The sequence below is a fragment of the Dipodomys spectabilis genome, unplaced genomic scaffold (genome assembly GCF_019054845.1).
Source record: "Dipodomys spectabilis isolate Male_0828 unplaced genomic scaffold, ASM1905484v1 ptg000163l, whole genome shotgun sequence".
Lineage (NCBI taxonomy): Eukaryota > Metazoa > Chordata > Mammalia > Rodentia > Heteromyidae > Dipodomys > Dipodomys spectabilis.
The window spans coordinates 13,111,693-13,133,010 of record NW_024870840.1 but is presented as its reverse complement, the minus strand read 5'-3'; the positions used below and the strand labels follow the sequence as shown (position 1 = coordinate 13,133,010).

The following is a 21,318-nucleotide window of genomic DNA, read 5'->3' as shown; positions in this document are numbered from 1 at the left end:
CCCAGAAATCCCCAAATATTTGCTTATCTGGTTATTAACAGGAAAACTATGCCAATTCCTAATCCATTTCATCTAAATTATCATATTTATTTACAACAAGTGTGCATAATTTTTACTTCCTATCCTTTATATTTGTCTTTAAAAATTATAGTAATGGCTCCATTTTCATTCCTGATATTACTGAACATGTTCTCTCTTTTTTTTTTAACATCCACACTGTAAGCCAACTTATTGATCTTTTTGGCTTGTTCAATATTCTACTATATGATTCATTTCTATTTTACTAATTCCCACTCTGACATTTAGTAATTTCTTCCTTATTCTGATTTTATTTGGTATTCTTATGATTTGTTGAGAAACAAACCTATTTTCCAATAATTTTCATTTTGGAAAATACACATTTTAGAGCTATGTTTTACTTTTAAGCACACATTGGCTGAATCCCACCAGTTATGTCAGAAAATCACTATCTTCACTTCAAAATATTTTCCAGTTTGTAATAGGACTCCTTCCTTAAACCAAACATATGGTACTTAATTTCTAACTAGAAAAGTGATTGCCTCAAAGCAGAAGGTTAGAGTGAGGAATAGTAGGAGGAAAGTGTTATAGAAAAACTATGAAGAGTTAAGATTTAACCTACTAGGGTGATGACAGTAGCCTAAATCTTAAAAGAAGTTTAATTTACATAGTTGTATGTATTTGTCAAAACTCAACAGATACACGTACGTATGTGATTTGTGCACTTAATTTTCTGTAGCTTTTACCTAAAATGTTTAAATAATTATTGAATTCCAGTTGATATAAATACTAAAGTGTTTAATGGAAAGTAGACTGATAAATGCAATGCAGTTTGAAATGTATTCACAACTAAAATGATGAATGGTGGGATAGAAGGGTTAGATGAATGCATAGAAAAGATTAATGGTAGAATGTAGGTCAACATATACAGGTTGTTCACTGTAGACATATGAGGAGGACTTTTAAGTTTTTTTATATCATTTTATAAGTGAATAATCTTGGCTTTCTTTTTTACACATAAAACTAGCCATTAAAAAATTCTGCTGTTATTTCATATCAATTGTCATTTGAGTTGTAGTAAACAATATACAGCACAGTTAATCCCAAATGGAAAGTGTTCAATAAGGGGACTTACAAATGCATAGTACTAGTACTTGTTCTTCAGAAAATGCACATTACATTTGGTATAGACTTCATGTTTCCCCCAGGTTTTCTGAACCACCCAGTCCCATCTGGCAATAGTTTTTTGTCTTTAAAGTTCCTTTCTACCATTTGGGGAATTTTCATTTTCAGCATCAATGAAAAAGAAATCCACTATGCTCCATTGCACATCAGAGCAACAAACTTTTTTTTAAGTTATCATTTAAGAAAATTGGAAACTATCTCCATAATTAAATGGCTATGGGAAAACCTCATAACGTGCAGAGGCTATGACAGTTTAAGCAAAATAAAGGAAAACATTAACTAATTTTTCTAAATCATCAAAATGGTTTGGATTGTGTCCCAATTTTAAGCGAATATCAGCCAAACCAATTCTGCCAGTGGAAACTCAAAACAAAATACATAATTATTAATATTTATTACATTCCCAGAACAGCAGCTGAAAAAAAAAAGGCTGCCATTAACAAGTACTGTAGATTACAGAACAGACACTTCTACAACAGGTTTCACACCATGAGGAACAAACCAGGGCAGTTATCAATAAGAAAAAGACACACACACACACACACACACACACACACACACACACACACACACACACACACGCACACACACACACACACACACACACACACACACACACACACACCCTGTCATTCCAGGGCAGTTATCAATAAGAAAAACACACACACACACACACACACACACACACACACACACACACACACACCCTGTCATTCCAGGGCAGTTATCAATAAGAAAAAGACACACACACACACAGTCATTCCAGCACTTGAGATGCTAAAGCAAGAGGATCTTGAGTACCAGTCCAGCCTGAGCTATTTGGTTAGACCCTTACAAAAAAGAACAGAAAGATAAGGAATCTCTAAGCACAAAAAGCCAGAAGATTTTGTAGTTTTTGTCTATAAAGACACCCAGAAGGCATCTGTCTACTAAGTTGTAGTGTGTTTACCTTTGAAAAAGTATATTTAAGTGATATAGATAAATTATAGACTAGTGCAAACTACTAAAACTATTTCAAAAAGGAACAGACATGCTGAATGTTTTATAAATATTGTACCAAGTTAACACCAAACCTAAATAGTTTAATAGTAAAGAATATGGGAGGGGGGGGAACCTTTCCCCTCCATTCCATTCCATGAAACTAATATACTCTACTGTCAACATAACAAAGGAAAATTGCAGAACAATCTGATTCATGACAAAATGTAGTCAATCAAGTATTACTAAATTGCATGTAACTAACAGGTTTATCTCATAAACACATGGTTATGTTAACATTAGAAAAATCTATTACTCTGAGATATATGATTAAAATTCATGCAACTTCCAAAATTAATATTAATGGAGCTACAAGTTCTTTTCATGAACTGTCTACCCATTAACTGCTAAATTCTGCAATAACACTAGCATTATTTTTTTTGAAAACAAGAAGGAAGAAAACATATATTCAAGTTTTAGATGAAATAGGAATCACCTTTTGTTTGCACTGATGAGCATATATTCTTTAATACACAAGAACAATCTCAAGTATTTATAAAAGAAAATCCTTTCTGAAGATTATTTCAATTTAATCAGGATTTAAAGAAAATAGAACTTTTATCCTTATCATCCTTCAGTGAAATAAGTTGAGTCTTAATATCTTAATCAGAAGATAGAGGGAAACAATAACACTGAGAGTTTGATGTCCTGTGGTCTTCCTTAATAACCCACTTTCAAGAGACCATAATCTGCCCAACAGAAAGCCTTCTCTCAAGGATCTTAATCAGATTCGAGAAAATTCAAAGGCAAAATAAACAATATTAGACCAAAACCAAAACAACATAGGTATTACCATCTATACAAAAGGCTAACCTCCCCTGATGAGTCATTTTTTAAAATGATGAAAGGCTTAAGTCTTTGAAGTGTTTTCTATTCAAGCTGGAAGATATATAAAGGTAGGGAGTCTGTTAGCAAACAGGATGACTGTGAAATTTTTCGTTTTACACATCCTGTTTTACTTTATGCAAACATTATACTGAGAATGGCAAAAATGAGTCTCTCTTCCTATGTATTAATACTAATTTTTTCTTTGTTTTCTCAAGGTATCTTACTTTCAGACTCCAAGTCCATACGAAATTTAGAAGATGACATGGTACTTAATACATTTAGGATGGGAAAAGCCTTTCAGAAGGAAGATACTGCAGAGAGATCAGTTGCTGCTCCTTCTCTGGAACAATACAAAAATGATGAGAGTAGTTTCATGAACGATGAGGAAAACAAAAATTCAAAGGTAAGTAGCAATGTTATTTGTCTTGTGTTGCAATGTAAATATTTTTATAAAATTACACACTGTCTGAAAAGTAAAATTGGCATTTTAATTTTATCGATAGAAATATATGCAAATAAGAAGCATTAAGACAGGAGATGAAATTTCGTATGCACCTGGTGGCTATCCTATCCTAAAGAATATTTCTTAGCCAAAGGGCTACTTTTTTTCTCCAATAAGCTTATAACCAAAGGTATTTTTGGAATCAAAACAATACAGAGTATTTCAGAATTGATTGATAAAGATGTTATCTAATTGAGTTATAACTTTTTCTGTAAAAAGAGCTGAAATACAAACCAACCTTCTCTTTGCAGAACATAGGCTCCAAACATAATTTCGTAAATCATGGTCTGCCGCTCAATCTGGCAATAAAGCCTTATCTTGCACTAAAAGGATCTGTAGCTTTTCCAGCTGAAAATGGAGTGCAGAATACTGAATCCACACAAGAAAAGAGAGAAATTGGAGATGAAGAAAACTCAGCTAAGTTTCCTATAGGAAGGAGAGATTTTGACAGTGAGTAGCTTTTTTAAAAATTCAATTCTCACAATGCTCAAGAAATGTACTCATTACCTTACTCATGTAACTGTAACCCCTCTGTACAGCATCTTTATAATAACATAAAATTTTAAATAACAAATAAAAAAATTCAGTTCTCACATCCTAATACCATAAGAAAGGACTCTGAGTTTAACCAAATTTGAATCTAATCATAACAAAATCAAATAACACCATGGTTCATTTCCACTTGATGTTAAGTGACCCTGTCAAAAATGTGGCATGAAAAAGTAGTTAGTAATCATGACTTTGGTTACTCAGAATTAGTAACAGCTAGGTAGTTTTCTTAATTTTATGTGATAATTCTAGTCTTTTATTTAAACTTTTTTTTTTTCCATTTAGTGCTCAGGTGTATGCTGGGAAGAGTCTACCGACCTTGTTGGCAAGTCTGATACCTGTTGGTCTACACTTGTCTATTCGGGAGGGAAAAATCATTTGTCAATGAGAAAAAACCCTTGACGTTACTGTAACTTGTATATTGCTTTAAATGGTTGTAAGAAAATAGTATTAACATAGATCAGTATTCTAAATGATATGCTTTCTCTGTGCATTAAACTTTGTGAAAATCCTGCATAATTTTGTCTTATGGGTATTTTTTAATAATGGTGCATATACATGAACTTTACAAATACTTCAAACAAAAACATATAACTTTGGTAAATGGTTTTATAGGAAAAAAACCTATAAATTTAAAGCACATAAAAGACAAAATCATAGTCTGAAAAACTGAGTTAACTTTGTCTGGCCAGCAATCAGTTTGTTCTTGGCAGTAAAGTTATTGCCTCCTTTTGCTGTGTGAGCTGGTTTGCTACTCAATTTATTCTGTGGCTCGTTCAATGTCTTAAGTGTTTTAAGATTTTTATGTTGAGGTAGTTCATTTCCATTATCACAGACAATATTTTCATCATCCAAGTCCACCTGCTTCCTTTTGGAGCATTTATTTCCTTCCTGACTACTTGCTTTTCTTAATATTTGGTTGTTTTTATTTCTGTCCAGTTGAGTATTTCCAGAGCTTATTTTCATTGTTGATCTTCCAATAGATGAATATATGCCCTCTGTTATGCAAAATAAAAAGGAGAAAGGAATCATATAGTATTTAGTAGTATTATGCATGATAATTTAGGACGAACTTCTCAAATGGCTAAAGATGCTCAAATATTTATGCTTTATAATAAAACAATTCCAACCAATTAAATGAATAATAAGCACAGGTGTGTTATATGAGCCTTCATTTTACCTGTTACCTCATCCCTACCAACAAATATTTGAACATATACACTTAATTCTTAAGCAAAGGCTATTATTTCTCAAATCCATCAAGCTAAATTAAACTGGCCCTTATTTCTACCCTTAAATTTTTACTTAAAGTTCTGAATAAATCTAGAACTAAAAATAGTAAGCCTTTCTTTATTTTTTAAGTACATCACAGGAATAATCTAATGTTATTAATGTTAAAAACAACTGGAAAATTTAATTAAAAAAAGAAAGAAAGACACAGAGAGTTTGAAGAAGTCCCAGCCTCCAGTGAGGAAAAGTATCCTGGGAAGATTACGTCTATAGACAATAATAGCTAAGTTGTATAATATAAAGAACATTAAAGACTATCACAAGCAGGAAAAAAACAAAAACAGAAACTGGGAGCCTAGAAAGCATGAGGCCCTAAATTCAATCTCTAATCCTGTCAACAAACAAAACCGTTGTTAGATAAGAATTAAATTGTTATTTAATTGCTCAAATAAAATTAATTACCACAAAGGTCATTTTCCTCATGAAGAACACGCAAAGGCTTTGATGCAGAATTGGCATTATTCCATTTATCCTTGCTTATCATGTAGTCATCTTTGTAAGTACAAGCAAACTGTGATCTAATTAAGGGTTGCTTCATCTGATAACAGAAACAAGACAACAGGCAATTTAGGCTTTATTTTTTCAGATATATGTACTCCGTACAGTAATCAGCGTATCATAAAAAAATTTCCTTAAAACTTCTATTATTTATGAAAACTTTGAATGTTTTATGTTTCATAATTTTCAAACTCATTCAATGCTATGGCTGTTCTTTTCAGCAATTTTAGTTTTAGGTGATCTTTGAGGATAGGTGAAGGAAGAAGAAGGTAAGTGAGGGACAGGAGGAAGAGGAGAGGGACAGAGAGGGAGGAAAAAGAGGGAAGAAAAGGGAAGTTACTTTGTAAACATTAAAAAGGGCCATGGCTCATGCCTGTAATTCTAGCTACTCAGGAGGATGAGATTTGAGGATCAAGGTCAAAGCTAGCCAGGACAGGAGAGTTTGTGAGGCTCCTCTCTAGTTAACCAAAAAAAGCCAGAAGTGGGCTGTGGCTCCAGTGGTAGAGTGCTAGCCTTGAGAACAAAAGTTCAGGGACAATACCTAGGCCCTGTGTTCAAGCCTCAGGCCCTGCACAAAAATAAATAAATAAATAAAATAAAATAAGGCTATTAAAAAATAGTGTTGAAACTAGTAAGCCAGCCAACAGACCGGGAGAAAATCTTTACCAGCATATATATACACATATACATATATATTGGTGTATATATATATATATATATATATATATACATATATATATATATATATATAAAATGGAATTATATGCTTTATCAGAAAGAATGACACCATACCATTTGTAAGGAAATGTAAAGACTTGGAAAAAATCATATTAAGTGAAGTAAGCCAGACCTAAAGAAACATAGGTCCTATGGTTTCCCTTATTTGCAATAAATAGTATACATTCTAGGATAATCTGAGCAGATGAGCAGAATAGCTCAATAGCTATGCACATATGACCATATAAGATGATGCTAAGCGAAATGAACTCCAAGACATGGACACAAGAGGTTTTTCTTTGTTGTTGCTGTTGTTTTTAATATACTATGTGATTTCTTGTTTCTTTTGTATGTTCTTCCCCTATGGCATATCCCATGTTGTCACTGTATTTGATTTCAGTACCTGGTATTGTATGTACACTTATCTAAATTAGAGAAGGGAAGGGGAACAACAGAATGGTGAGACGAAGGACAGGGGGAACCAATGCAACAGCAATATACACAAGGCAATGTGTTGGAATGATCTGTACAACTTGGGGGGGGGGAAGGGGAAGAGAAAGTAGCGAAAAATGAGGGAAGGGGTAACAAGTTTGACAAGAAATGTACTTACTACCTTACTTATGTAACTGTAACCCCTCTGTATATTGCCCTGACAATAAAAAAAAAAAGGGGCATACTGGATCAAAAAAGAAAAGAAAAGAAAGGAAAGGAAAGGAAAAGAAAGAAGGAAGGAAGGAAGGAAAAGAAAGAAAGAAAGAAAGAAAGAAAGAAAGAAAGAAAGAAAGAAAGAAAGAAAGAAAGAAAGAAAGAAAGAAAGAAAGAAAGAAAGAATCTTGCCGGGCAAGAGTGGCTCACGCCTATAATCCTAGCTACTCAGGAGGCTGAGATCTGAGGATCACAGTTCAAAACCAGCCCAGGAAGAAAAGACCATGAGACTCATCTCCAATTAACTACCAGAAAACCAAAAGCGGTGCTGTGGCACAAGTGGTAGTCTTGAGCTAAAAAGCTGAGAACAGCACCCAGGCCCAGAGTTCAAGCTCCACAACTGACAAAAAAAAAGAAAAAGAAAGAAAGAAGAAAAAAAAGACAAAGAAAATCTTTACCAGCAATACATTTGACAAAGGCCTAATAGGCAAAATATACAAGGAGCTCAAAAGTTCAACACCCACAAAAAAACTAATTAATCAATCAATAAATGGGCTAAGGAGCTTAAAAGAGACTTCTTAGAAGTAAGAATGGCAAATAGAAGAAATGATCAGCATCCCTGGTCATTAAGGAAGTGCGAACCAAAACTACTTTGAGATTCCATCTTACCCCAGTTAGAATGGACAATATTGAGAATTCAAATAAATGCTGGCAGGGGATGTGGGGAAAAGAGAACCCTATTGCACTGCTGGTAGAAATGTAAACTAGTACAACTACTCTGGATGGTGGTTGAGAGGTTCCTCAATAAACTAAACATAGAACTTCCCCATGACCCAGCCATACCACTACTCTTGGGCATCTACCCAGAACATTACAAGTCCAGATATAGTAAAGACACTAGCACATCCATAATCATTGCTACACTACTCACAATAACCAAGTTATGGAAACAGCCCAGATGTCCTATAACAGATGAGTTGATCAGTAAAATGTGGTATATATACACAATGGAATTTTACTCATCTATTAGAAAGAATAATAAGATTATATCATTTACAGGGAAATGGACCTAGAACAAATCATGCTATGAGGTAAGCCAAGCTCAGAGAGACAAATAGTACACATTTTCTTTCTTTTTCTTTTTTGTCGGCTGTGGGGCTTGAATTCTGGGCCTGGACACTGTCCCCGCACTCTTCAGCTCAAGGCGAGTGCTCTACCACTTGAACCACAGTGCCACTTTCGATTTTCTAGTGATTTATTGGAGATAAGAGTCTCACGGAGTTTCCTGCCCGGGCTGGCTTTGAACCGTGATCCTCAGATCTCTGCCTCCTGAGTAGCTAGGATTACAGGCGTAAGCCACCAGTGCCTGGCCACATTTTCTCTTATGTGTGGAAGCTATATCTAAAATATAACTGGAGATGATAACTTATACCTGTCAGAATAAAGGAGGATACCTTTAGGGAAGGAACACAAAGATGTACTTTGCTAAACATCTGAAATACTATTTATTGAAATGAATTTCAGGAATAGAAATGGGGTTTTTGTTGATGGTGGTGGTGATAGTGGTGTTTGATTTTGCTTTGGGGGATTTATTTAGTGGGACAAGAGAACTCAGAAAGAGAGGGAGGAAAGGTGAACAAATGCAGTCATGCTATTCAATATACACTAATCTGTGAAAGCTTGTGGACAGGGATGAAAGGGAGAAACAGGAAAACAGAAGGAAGTAGTGACATTGTCCAAAAAATGAAATGCACTTATTACCTGATTTATGAAATGGTAATCCCTCTATATAACACCTTAAAGATAAAAAATAAATATTTCTTAAAAGTAGTGCTGGGCTGAGAGTGCGGCTTAGTGATAGAGTGTTTGCCTAGCATATATGAAGTCTTGGGGTTGATTCCTCAGTACGACATAAACAGAAAAGGTTGGAAGTAGTGCTGTAGCTCAAGTGAGTGCCAGTAAACAAAAGAAGCTTCAGGGACAGTGCCAGTTCCTGAGTTCAAGCCCCAGGACTGGCAAAAGAAGAAAAAAAAGTAGTGTTGAAAATGTATTCTGAAAATATAAAGCCATTAAGTTGTTTAATAGGTAAGAATTAAGTAGCCTATACACCCAATGCAAGTTTCAGCCATTATAGTTGGACTGTAACCATTCAGATATAATGGGGATAATTTTCCAAGTAATTTGAAGTCACCTCAAATCCTTTTAACACTTCAAAGTATAATTATATTGTGCTGAATGTTACTTTGAATGTTTCTTAATTAAAAAATGTGAATGTCAGGTTATGTATTCAGTAATTACACATTATTTTCACTCATTGCATATTACATAAGACACAATAAACACAATGAGAAAAATACAAATTTTTCATCCTAAGAAAAAACAGAACTGGGGATTTTTAATGGATTATGAACTTCAATGAAGCCAACAGGATAATGTGTAGGCAACAAAACAACACAAGAAGACAGACAAGATGATATGAAGGGAAAAACACCAGATTTTCAGTACAAAGACCTGGTTTCTAGCACTATCTGTATTATCTAGCAACTCGATTATCTACCTTTTACTATCCATACATAAATATATAAAGTAAAAAAACAATATAATCAGGCTTTATAAATTCTCAAGATATAATGTGGTCACTCTATAGTTATTAGTGTAATAACTTACACAAGTGGGTATTCTTACAAAATGTAATGTGTCATATTACATGTTTCAGGACTAGGTTAATTTCAAAATAATTCCAGGAATGCAGTTCAGACAATGAACTTTTAATCAGGTCCTTCATTTTAATCATTAATACAATGTGTACACTGCCTTGTATTTATAACTTAAAAGAGACTGCTTTTCCTTTGTTCATAAAAGTTGAATTTTCTGTTCAAGATTAGTGGCTACATAAAATTGAGATTACTTCCTGTTGCAATTTTTCCAAATCTTACTGTGTATTTGATTTGGAATCACAAATAAGCAAAAACAATTCCCTCTTGAAAGTGCTTTTGAAGTAACTAAGAATAATGTCCAGATTCATACATGGCTGTTAAAATCATTTTATGTTCAAATCACATGTGAGAGATAGATTAAAAGTTTTCCTTTGTACAGTGATTTCCCCCCTTTGGAAAGATTTCTATCCACAGTAAAATTGCAATGAACTTCAAACTTGCCAAGAATTGGAAAAGTCCTTTTGCCACAAGCTGTTATTAAATTGAAATTATTAGTAGGTTCCCAGTTTGAGGAAAATAGTACTTCACACAGGAAAGCCTGACTCCAGTGAAATTAAGATGAATGAGTCAAAACATTGAAAAGTCACAGACACTTTTAGTTGGCTCTATTGAAAAAAAGAACATTCTAAGCCTGCTTTATTCTAATAAATACATTAATAAGTTTGAAAAAGGAAAATTACCCCCAACTTATTAACCTGTCTCACTCTTACATTATCAAATGTTGAAAAGAGCAGAGGTTTAGTATCTTTAATGGTGTAAGAATTGATGCATATATAAAACCATCCATATCTTTATCCATGAAATTCTATTTATTTTACTAAATAGCAGAAAAAAATATTTAACTTAAGTAGTATCACTATAATTTTATGATTACTTCATTACAGTTACTATACTTTTATTTACTTTTGCAGGTAGCTTAAACTTTAAAGTCAGGCTTCTTATATAAACTCTATAATCCTGACAACAAATGCCTTCAAGTGTTGAACAAGGATTAATGAGGATAAATATAAAATGTATAGTATACATACTTGATACTTAGTAGATTCAAAAATTCCAACTATCTTACTTCAGCAAAAATTAATTTAATTTTAGTTGTCTATAAAAGAGAATCTGCTTACTTCCTGAAAAAATGAGACAAGTCTTTGCTTAATGTCCCCTTCTCAAAGAGATTTCTATTTAACATCCTATTTTAAATCAAAAGAACTGGGGTTATGGCTCACATGGGAGAGCACCTAACAAGTACAAGACTCCGAGTTCAAATCCCAGTAACACCAAAAAGAAAAGTATCAGAATACATGCAAGGAATATATTCACCTTAGACCCTTCCCTCACCTTTGTCTCCACAGCACTTATAACCTTGGAAGATACCATAAAATCCACTTGTTTGTGATGATTGTCTACTCCCAACTAAACCCAAGCTCCATAAATTGTAAAATTCCTAAGAGTTTGGCAATGGTGGCTCACTCTGGCTACCCCATTAACAGGGTGAGAAGTTCAAAGGCCTCAGATATGCCTACCAAAAGACCACGACTCCCACCCCCTTAGGTTTTGCTCAAGGTTTCTGAATCCCTGGGCACTGATGCTGGACTCTTGGTCTAGGCCCAGAGGCTTTATATGGAAAGTGGTATGGGGATGGGTTATACATGCCACTGGATGGAGTGAATTAATGAAGTAAATCAATAACAGTATAACAAGTATATGCCAGGGGGAAAAAAAGCTATAAAGGACAGAAAACATGAGTAAACAAAAACTTATAAGTCAAAAGTGATATGCAGAAAGATATATCTCTTTAACAGAGGGTAGAAACACCACATGATACACATGGTTAACTCATTCATCTTTTGGGTCTCACCTCTCCTTTAGGTATGTTGGTCTTCCTCAGCTTTCAATCAAAATCTTGGGGGAAATCTCTAATGCCTTCGTCAGGGTCAATCTGTTTGTCTCAATGTTTTGTGCAAGGTGCTCTTTGACCTCCATGACACTTCATTTTCCAAATGTGGCAAATATACATACTATGGTTTGAAGTCTGGGAACTGCACTTGCTAAACAGATGCTCTTATTACTGTGGCTCTAGCCTTGATTTTTGTGGATGTTTTTGAGATTGGGTCTTGCCTTCTTTCCATACATTCTTTCCTTCATGGAAAGAAGGCAAGACCCAATCCAGTCCTGTACCTCAATCCCAATGATCTCAGCTTCCCAAGTAGCTAGATCTGTAGGTGTGAATCACGGTGGCAGTATCTTTAAAAAGGAAGCCAGTCCTGTTTTTGAAGCAAGTCCAACTCTCAAATAGATCTTTGTCTTTTAAACACCACTATAAAGAGGTTCAGTTCCTTCCAAACAGTTTTTAAAAAAATTCAGGCTACATTTACTTGGCACTGCTATTTAGGCACCTTGAAATATGGAAACAGTTGCCAATCTCTCAGAAGACCCAAAAGCTTTGTTGGTTTCTCTGTCAGTAGAGTTCCTTTATGTGGGCCCATGTCAATCCTCAGCTTATATCCAAGGCTGGCAAATACTGGCAAATGGCCAACAATGGACTATTCCTCTCAGAAGGACTCCACCCTCTCCAGATTTTTTAGCTTATTTACACCTCTCTTCTCCCATAGGCCTGCTAGGTCTTTAAACTTCTGCTTTTTTCCTCAATTATATCTGTCTTTTATTATTTTGTCATCACAAAATGGTATTTGACAATGATCTATTACATCCTAGTTAGACAGAAATCTCCAAGGTTGGATAGATAAGATAGAATACTGAAGTCTATCTTATTTTCTTCCTCGAGTGACACTTTGGAAGGTGCTTCGTTTTTCTGTAGCCTTAGGAATGATGAAGATTGGAGTAGAGCTTATATGGGGATTGAGCAGTCTAAAAAAGTTCCTGGGTGATGCATTCCCTTCTGGGAATTTACTGTGTATTTTATATACATATATAAATACTGTAAGAAGATTGATGATAAGGCCAGGTACCAGTGGCTCATACCTGTAATCCTGATACTCAGGAGCCTGAGATCTTAGGGTTCAAAGCCAGCCAGGGCAATAAGTCCATGAGACTCTTATCTACAATAAACTGCCCTAAAGCCAGAAGTAGAACTGTAGCTCCAATGGTAGAGCGCTAGCCTTAAGCAAAGAGAAGCTCAGGGACAGTGACCCAGACCTGAGTTCAAGCCCAAGGTCTGATACAAAAACAAAGACAAAGAAGGTTGATACCATATTGTTAGACCGTAGCATTCAAATTGAAGTAGACTATTGGATAATTTCTCCAATTTGGTGTGTGGCACTCCTCTCAATGTGTAAATTCTAGAGTTCATTTTTGACATTACTATCCAGTTGCTACTTCTAGACTTTTCTCTTTAATAAGAAAAAAAAGTAAGAACCCACATTTTGTTCTCCTGTGACTTTGAAAATATTAGCTGTTCTCAATTCTACTAACTCACTAGTACTTTAACAGTGGACAAGAACTAGATTAGGTTTCTAAGTTATGATGTGAAATCTTCAGCTTCTTTCCTTTGCTGTCATTTTTGAAGTTCATTGCATTAGATTACATTATTCAAAACACTCTTAATGATTATTTTGGTTAATTTTTATTTTCTCACATTTATGTGTATGTGTGTGTGTGTGCTGATCCTGGGGCTTGAACTCAGGGCCTGAGCATTGTCCCTGAGCTTTTTTGCTTAAGATTAGTGCTCTATCACTTGAGAAACAATACCACTTCCAACTTTTTGGTGGTTAATTGGAGCTAAGACTACCCAGGCTGGCTTCAAACCTCAATCTTCAGACACCAGCCTCCTTCTAAGCAGCTAGGATTACAGGCATGAGCAATCAATGCCAGCTCCAGCCCAGTTTTTTGCCAGTTTTTATGGAAATGGAGTCTCAAAGATTTTTTTTTTTTTTTTGGTCCTTTTTTACTTTGGCTTTAAATCACGATCCTCTGGATCTCAGCCTCCTTTGTAGCTAGAATTTTAACTGTGAATCATCGGCATCCTATAATTTTATCAGTTTTATTCAGGGTGGGGGAATGTTTGGAGATTAAGAATACACAGGCATTTACAGCAACCAATAACGAAAGAAAGTCGATACTTACCAATAAATCAACTGCGAGAGCTTGCAGTATATAGAATAAACAGGTTGTAACTAAAAGCTTTGCTAAGCAAAACCAAATTTCCAAAGAGGAAAACAAATAGGAAAAAAATTACTGCTTTCCTTTTTGTTGATTTAGGACAAGTAATTGTTTGAAGTAATTGTTTGATAATTATGTTTTATGCAAGTATTTTAACAAATTAATGACTCCTAAGATACATGATCCCCCGCCCCCCCCTCAAGTATTTTAACAAATTAATGACTCCTAAGATACATGATCCCCCGCCCCCCCTCCCCCCCCCACCCCCCCACACCCCCCCCCCCCGTGTCGGTCATGAGGCTTGAACTCTGAGCCTTGGCACTATCCCTCAGCTTGAGCTTGTCCTCTACCACTTGAGCCACAGTGCTACTTCCCATTTTCTAGTGGTTTACTGGAGATGAGTCTCACAAACTTTCCTGGCCGGGCTGGCTTTGAACTATCCGTGATCCTCAGATCTTAGCCTCCTTAGTAGATAGGATTACAGGTGTGAGCCACCGGTGCCCGACCCTACATACATCTTATACTATATATCTAACAAATAGTAAAAACTCAATATAATATACATTCTTTCAAAACTTCAGACCAAGAAATTTTTAAATGGTTAAAGAAATATTATTATCAACTATTTATAGGCACAAATATTTCATTTAAGAATAGGAAAACTTACTTCAGACTAAATGAAAAGTCATTAAAAGATCATTAGACTGTATGTCCTTAAGAGAGCTAGTAGAACCTTAGTTCTTTCTTCTCTGTTTCAATCCATGACCATGAGCTGAACAGTTTAGTTCTGCTGCATGTTTCCTGACATTGTATCTGTCACCTATATCATAGGCCCAAAGGCAAGCAACAGGGCCAACCGATCATGAAAGTGCAACAAAATAAGACTTACAAGTAGATTATCCCAGTATTTGTTATAGTGATAGAAATAGTGGGACAAAGGATGAACCAATTCAGCAGTGATACTTACCAGAAACTATGTTGGAAATGAATTATACAACTTGGGGGGGAAGGAGGGTCAGCAGGGGAAAAAGTAGGAGAAAACGAGGGAGGGGATAACACTGTTCATAAAGAAATATACTCATTACTTGACTTATATAACTGTAACCCCTCTGTACATCACCTTTACAATAAAATTTAAATTAAAAAAAATCATAGTCTCCATTTCAGTACTAGAAACAAAAATAAGAAGGCCATGTTCTCTTAATTTTCCCTCTCACTCATTCAGCAGATATTTATTCAACATTTACAATAGAAAAGTGATTTCTTTTCTTCTTTTAGATCCAACGGATGAAGTAGCCAGAAACACATCAATCAAGATTATATAAAAGGAAAGCTTTTGTATGCCAACTGTCATTACTCATTTTCCATCTCATTCTTATTGTGTAAATATGCACTGTATAATAGCCAACACAGATTTATATTTATATGCTTACTTCTTCTAAAAAACAAAACAATGTTTATTATTTTTATGACAGTGAATTAAATTGTACCTTAATTCTTTCTTCTTGCATTGACTTATGGATGCGTTCTCTTAGGGGTTTCATGGATGAATTAACCTTCACTTGTGTGGGAGATCTATGTAAAAAAAAAAAACTTGTTATGATTTGAATATTTGTGTCTCTCCAAAATGTATGTTAACATTTAATCCCAAGGCAATATTAAGGAATGGGGACTTTAAAGACTAAATCTCCATGAATGCAATTAATGTCCTTAAAAAAGGCTTGAGGGAGCATATTTGGCTTTTTCTCCTTCCTTATTTTCTTTCATATGGGGTAACAAGAAGGCATCAACTGTGAAGAACAAGCCCTCACCTATGAATAACAATGAGTCTACTTGGTCTCAGACTTGGAGAAAAAACCTTACTTGTTAACTCAAGCACTTTTGGAAATCATATTTATTATCTCTTTCACATGTCTAACTCTTCACTTACTAAGTGAGAATACTATCAAAAGGCGTTGTTAAGAGAACTCAGATGAGTGAAAACATTTAGAGTATGTGACCAAAATATGTATGTGAAGCAAGTACATATTTTCTCAAATCAAAAGACAAGGATAAAAACAAGATTGAAACCCAAACAACTGCCATATCCTCACAAGAGACTACTTTTTCATCTATATTGCATTCTTGCATGTCAAGTTCCATCTCCCTTTAAGTAAGTTTTGTAGTTCAAAAGTTTCCTATCCTAAGTATATACTGCTTTTAAAATCAATGATGAGGGAAAGGAGAGAATATAGTAATAAAATTCAGCGTATATCCAATGAATCTGGGAAAACTGACGGGAGATTGAGTTGGGAGGAATGGGGGGAAATTAAAAGGGTGATATCAAGATGCATTACACTTATAATTTGTACATCATACTTATGATTTGTTGAATGGTAACCCTTTGCACACCCACTTAAACATGATAAAAATATGTCTAAACAAATCAATGAGGTCTTTTTTTTCCCCAATGATTCTCTACAGTTAACATCTATACACATATAACTTCCACATTACGTACCTAAAAAGTGTAAGAATAGAAGTTCCACTGTGATAAATTGTATTTTCATCATCATATAAGAGCTCTGCTTTGTTACTAGTAGGAGCACTGGCTGCTTCTTCATCCAAAAGAACTAACAAAGTTTTCACGGTATCTCTACCACTGTATGCAGTACCATGGTTTATGGCATATGATTTTGGCTAAAACAAAAAGCAATTTTCAGTAAATGTACTATATCACCTTGCCTAGAAAAATCAGCCACACCTTTCCATTTCATGTGCCTTTTTTCCTTCCTCTGTTGCTGAAGAAGCAGAAAATCCGCTATTTTTTTCTTCCATCAACCTTACCGTTTTCAGATGCACAAAAACCAGTATCATCCAAGGAAGACATTAGGTTCTTGTCAAAATAACATTAGCAGTTGAGTCACTATCTAGCACTTTCTGGCTATGTGATCTCATTCACATGACTCAATCTTTCTGTGTATTTGTTTTCTCATATAGCAAATGGAGATGGGGTTTGGATAATCTGATTATTAACCCCATAGATGATTCATAAAATCTAATCAAATGCAAAAATGAAAAACTGATTTTTAGTCATTCAATGATTGGTTAGTACATTCCACGTCCCAACCACTATGTTTGAAGCTCAAGCTACAAAGGCAAAGAGAAGAGCACTGCCTTTGAAGAGCCCACAGTCTTCTTGAAGAATAAGTTAAAAATGCCATTGCAATAAGCTAAGTGATATTGCTAATAAGTTTACACAGGTGCAGTGGGGGTCCCAAAAAGGAATGAACAGTGTACTGTGAAATCAAGGAAGGCCACAGGGTGGAGATAACACTGAGGCAGGAAGGCAATGTGTCAGAATAAATGGTAAAAGGGAGGAAGTGATGTGAGATGATCCTGAAAAAGCTTTGTGTATCAAATAAAAAGGTTGTAAATCCATCTGTTACAAAGGTTAAAAATCTCTTGCTTTATGAAGTAAGTACAATAAAGCTACTTAGGTTTTAGAAAAGTCAATGATGGCAATGTATGAAATATATTTCAGGGTTAGAACATTAACACATGCAAAGACAGGGCTGTAACAAATTTTAAAACTGCAATGGACTACTTTAAAAATGAAAAGGTTTCAACTAGGATAGAGATAAATCAGATTTAAAGGGAGTGCTGTATATTACACATAGATACATGTATACACAAACTCTCAGGAAATTCTGCTAGGCTTAATAATAACTTACTAACTAATCAGTAGACAGATAGATATAGACAGAGAAACAGACGGATGGACAGACAGATAGCTAAATATAGGGAAATGCTTAAGATAAACCCAATAGCAAAACTGAGTGGTAATGACAGTGCCTTATCCACAGGTTAAATGAACACTGTGCCTAGATACTGAAGCTGCATTTTTCTGGACCCTCTATTGTAGATTCCTCAGCTTTTTTTTTTTTTTTTTTTTTGGTCATTCGTGGGGCCTGAACTCTAGGCCTAGGTGCTGTCCCTCAGCTCTTCAGCTCAAGACAGGTGCTCTACCACTTGAGCCACAGTGGTACTTCCGGCTTTTGCTGCTTATATGGTGCTAAGGAATCGAACCCAGGGCTTCATGCATGCAAGGCAAGCACTCTACCACTGAGCCACCTTCCCAACCTGATTCCTCAGCTTTTATTAACATGGTCCTGGCCTCCTTTCTCTATCTGGCAGACTCTGACCACCAGGTAAACTATAATGTAATCACTTAGCACTAACTGCCTATCATAATCTGGTATACCTAACACCTAGCTTTCATTAGTACCAGAGAGATTCACATTGTTGAATACTAACTCCGTTGAGCATCATTTGAAGGTTTTTCAAGATTGTTTATTTGGTAGAAAACATAAGCAGGAAGAAACAGGTGGTTTGTATCTTTATTTCTTCTGCTAGAAAATGTAAGAGACTGCATTTCCTGATTCATACAGTAATAATCTGGTTGTCATTTAAGCCAAGCTAGTAGTCACAGAAATAAGAACATACATGAAATAAATGGGATAAAATTCAAAAATCCCCATCCAAACCACAGCTTTAAATCACCACTAAAAACATACATTTTTGCCAGGTGCCAGTGGCTCATGCCTATTATTCTATATACTCAGGAGGCTGAGATCTGAGGATCATGGTTCAAAGCCAGCCGGGTTCAAAGCCAATCCAGGTAGGAAAGTCCCTGAGTCTCTTATCACCAATTAATCACAGAAAAAGCTGGAAGTGGCCCTGTGGTTCAAGTGGTAGAGTGCTAACCTTGAGCAAAAGTGGCTCAGAGCCTCTGTCCAGAGTTCAAGCCCCAGGACCAGCAAATAAATAAATAAACATGCATTTTTATTTAAAAATAAAATGTAGCTAAAAATGATCATGAAGGACTGTGAATGAATTAATAAAAAGCAAAAATATTTCTTCATACACTGTCTATCATAATGACACCTAGCTAAAAGGATTTTTTATTAATTGAAGAAACTGCAAAAAAAATAGACTGATGCATATCATAAACTTCTGTTCAGAAGCTAATAAAGTCATGGTAGTGGATTTCTCCGTAATGCTTTAAATCTATTAATTTGACTATCTATGGAAGGAAAGCAAGAAAGAAACATACAGTGAAAGGACTGACAAGTATGAGAAAAACTGGACTGTAAGAGTCCGGGAATGGAAGGAGCAGTTATAGAGTTCAACAAAAGAAAAGTAAACTGCTGAATGGAAATGATGTCTAACAGGGCTACTGTTGTTCTATATTCCTACTTATTGAGAAGCAGCCCAAAACACTTTATTATCCACTAAGAATTCAAAAGTGTTTGGTGTTTAAAAGTGATGCTGGAGATTATATGATGATTTTTGTTAACAAAAACAAACAATTTCACACAAAGATGGATGGTCTGACTTATCAAAGTTGAACATAATCCCTATTGAGAAAATTAAATTTTCAATATCATCTTAGAACACAGGAAACATATTCTCCTGACTTCAGTAGCAACCACAAACCATTTCTAAAATAAACAGAAGAGACAATGCTTTACACAGAAGGACAAAGAAGAGCAAAAAGCTAATTACCCGAGCAGGACTGATGTCTGAGGTGCTAACAGCAACACCGCTTTGTTGAGAACTGATAATATTTTTAATCCTTAAGTCCAATTCCTCAACAACTTCCTCAACTGCTTTACAGAAAGGATTCCCACTGCTCAGGCCTTTAATCAGCTTCATCTTTATCACTGATAGTATCTGACCCCCTGCAATGCTGAAAACAGAAATGAGATTTACTTTGCTGCAAAATGATAATACCCATGACCTTGAAAGCATAATTCTCAGTGTTAATCAACACCTTTCAAAGACTCAAGCTTTGATCTTGCAAATTGAATAGTAAAAGATGGAAACTCTTAGAAATAAAAAGTTTGAAGTTTTTCTAAAAATGTATCATTTTAATAAATTATTTCTTTCTTGATTTCTTGACATTTTTTTTTTTCCTGAGACAGGGTCTCACTGTATAGCCCAAACTGGCCTTAAATTTGTGATCCTTCTATGTTGCTTCCCAAGTGCTGGAATCAGAAGTATTCCACCATGCCTACATTCTTTTTGATTTGAAACATAAAAGGAATAATTTAGTTACATATGAAATAAGTAATAGATCAGATCTGGTTATACACTTAAAATATGTATCATTAACCTTTAAACAGTACAAAGATTAAAAACAAACAGAAAAATCCCCATTGAATACTGAGAATGTTAATTCACCTTAGAACCAATTCAATAAATTATTATTACCTCTAAATCACGGACAAGAGTCTCATAAAGGTTAAATAGGTTGACCTAAAATACATGCTGTTCTGGGCTAGGGAAAAGAGGAGAAAGAAGGTGACTCATTTGAAATACTTATCCTTACTGAAGTGTATTACATTAAGGGTTATTTATATGAAAAAAGAAATTAAGCAAGTGAGTACTAACACAAAGGATACCAAAGACTGGACCAACTATATCCAATAGACAAAAGTTTTTAGAAAGTTAATGCCTCTTTAAATCTGGTCTGAAATCGAAAACATTGGGTTACCAAGCCCCAGGATTGGCCTGGGACCAATGGAAGAAATATACAGGAGGAACGATCTTGGCTCATTCTAAGGAAGAAATTAGAGGTATTTGACAAGAGAAGAGGACTTTCTTTAGAAGTCATGAGATGCCATCCCTTCAGGTTTCCTTGAGTGCTGAACAGCACTCAATGAGAACAAGGTATGACCTGATATAATTTGCTACTAGAACCAATCATTAGCTCATCTAATAACTGCTATCATCTGCTTGTCAAGACATCATCTCAGAAAAATACTTGGCATGGTATACTCCAGTGATCCAAGATTCTATGGGAAAAATAAATAGGAGGACAGTGTTCCAGACAGATGGGACAGACAGGCCAAAAAGGAAAAACACTATCTCAAAAAATAACAAAACCCGATGGAATAGGAGAAACCCTAGGTCTCCTTGGCACCGGCTGAAATTTTCTTAATAGAGATCCAGAAACACAACAAATCAAAGAAAGGTGGGACAAATGGGATTGCATGAAATTGCAGAGCTTCTGCATGGCAAAGGGACATAGCTCGCAAGATCAATAGAAAGCCAAAGGATTGGGAAATCTTCACTAGCCATACAACAGACAAAGGTCTCATATCTAAAATATAACTGGAACTTAAAAAATTAAATCCCCCAAAAACAAATCTCCAAAGAAACAACTGCCCAATA

At 35.1% G+C, this 21,318-nt stretch overlaps 2 protein-coding genes across 4 annotated transcripts in view; one reads left to right on the top strand and one right to left on the bottom strand.

Annotated features, from left to right (window-relative positions):
* The first annotated feature begins 2,617 nt into the window (after positions 1 to 2,617).
* Positions 2,618 to 4,679, top strand: Pmch (pro-melanin concentrating hormone). The gene is made up of 3 exons (XM_042693366.1): positions 2,618 to 3,472; positions 3,823 to 4,021; positions 4,406 to 4,679. Exons 1-3 carry the CDS (start codon positions 3,224 to 3,226, stop codon positions 4,453 to 4,455), a joined length of 498 nt encoding a protein of 165 aa, XP_042549300.1. The 5' UTR covers positions 2,618 to 3,223; the 3' UTR covers positions 4,456 to 4,679.
* A 95-nt stretch (positions 4,680 to 4,774) lies between these two features.
* The window catches only part of LOC122119294 (PARP1 binding protein), a 49,183-nt gene continuing 32,639 nt past the window's right edge, over positions 4,775 to 21,318 (bottom strand). For all 3 annotated transcript variants that reach the window (XM_042693364.1, XM_042693363.1, XM_042693365.1), the window contains 5 exons: positions 19,648 to 19,831; positions 16,601 to 16,779; positions 15,591 to 15,675; positions 5,813 to 5,948; positions 4,775 to 5,118 (listed from right to left, as the gene is read on the bottom strand). In XM_042693364.1, coding sequence (XP_042549298.1) covers positions 4,775 to 5,118; positions 5,813 to 5,948; positions 15,591 to 15,675; positions 16,601 to 16,779; positions 19,648 to 19,831 — 928 coding nt within the window. The remainder of the gene's footprint in view (positions 5,119 to 5,812; positions 5,949 to 15,590; positions 15,676 to 16,600; positions 16,780 to 19,647; positions 19,832 to 21,318) is intronic.

Excerpts from the sequence above, each read along its gene's own strand:
- Pmch (XM_042693366.1), top strand. The coding sequence starts at position 3,224 with ATGGCAAAAATGAGTCTCTCTTCCTATGTATTAATACTAATTTTTTCT. Across the intron at positions 3,473-3,822 it reads AGGAAAACAAAAATTCAAAG|AACATAGGCTCCAAACATAA; the intron begins GTAAGTAGCAAT and ends TTCTCTTTGCAG. Across the intron at positions 4,022-4,405 it reads AGGAAGGAGAGATTTTGACA|TGCTCAGGTGTATGCTGGGA; the intron begins GTGAGTAGCTTT and ends TTTTCCATTTAG.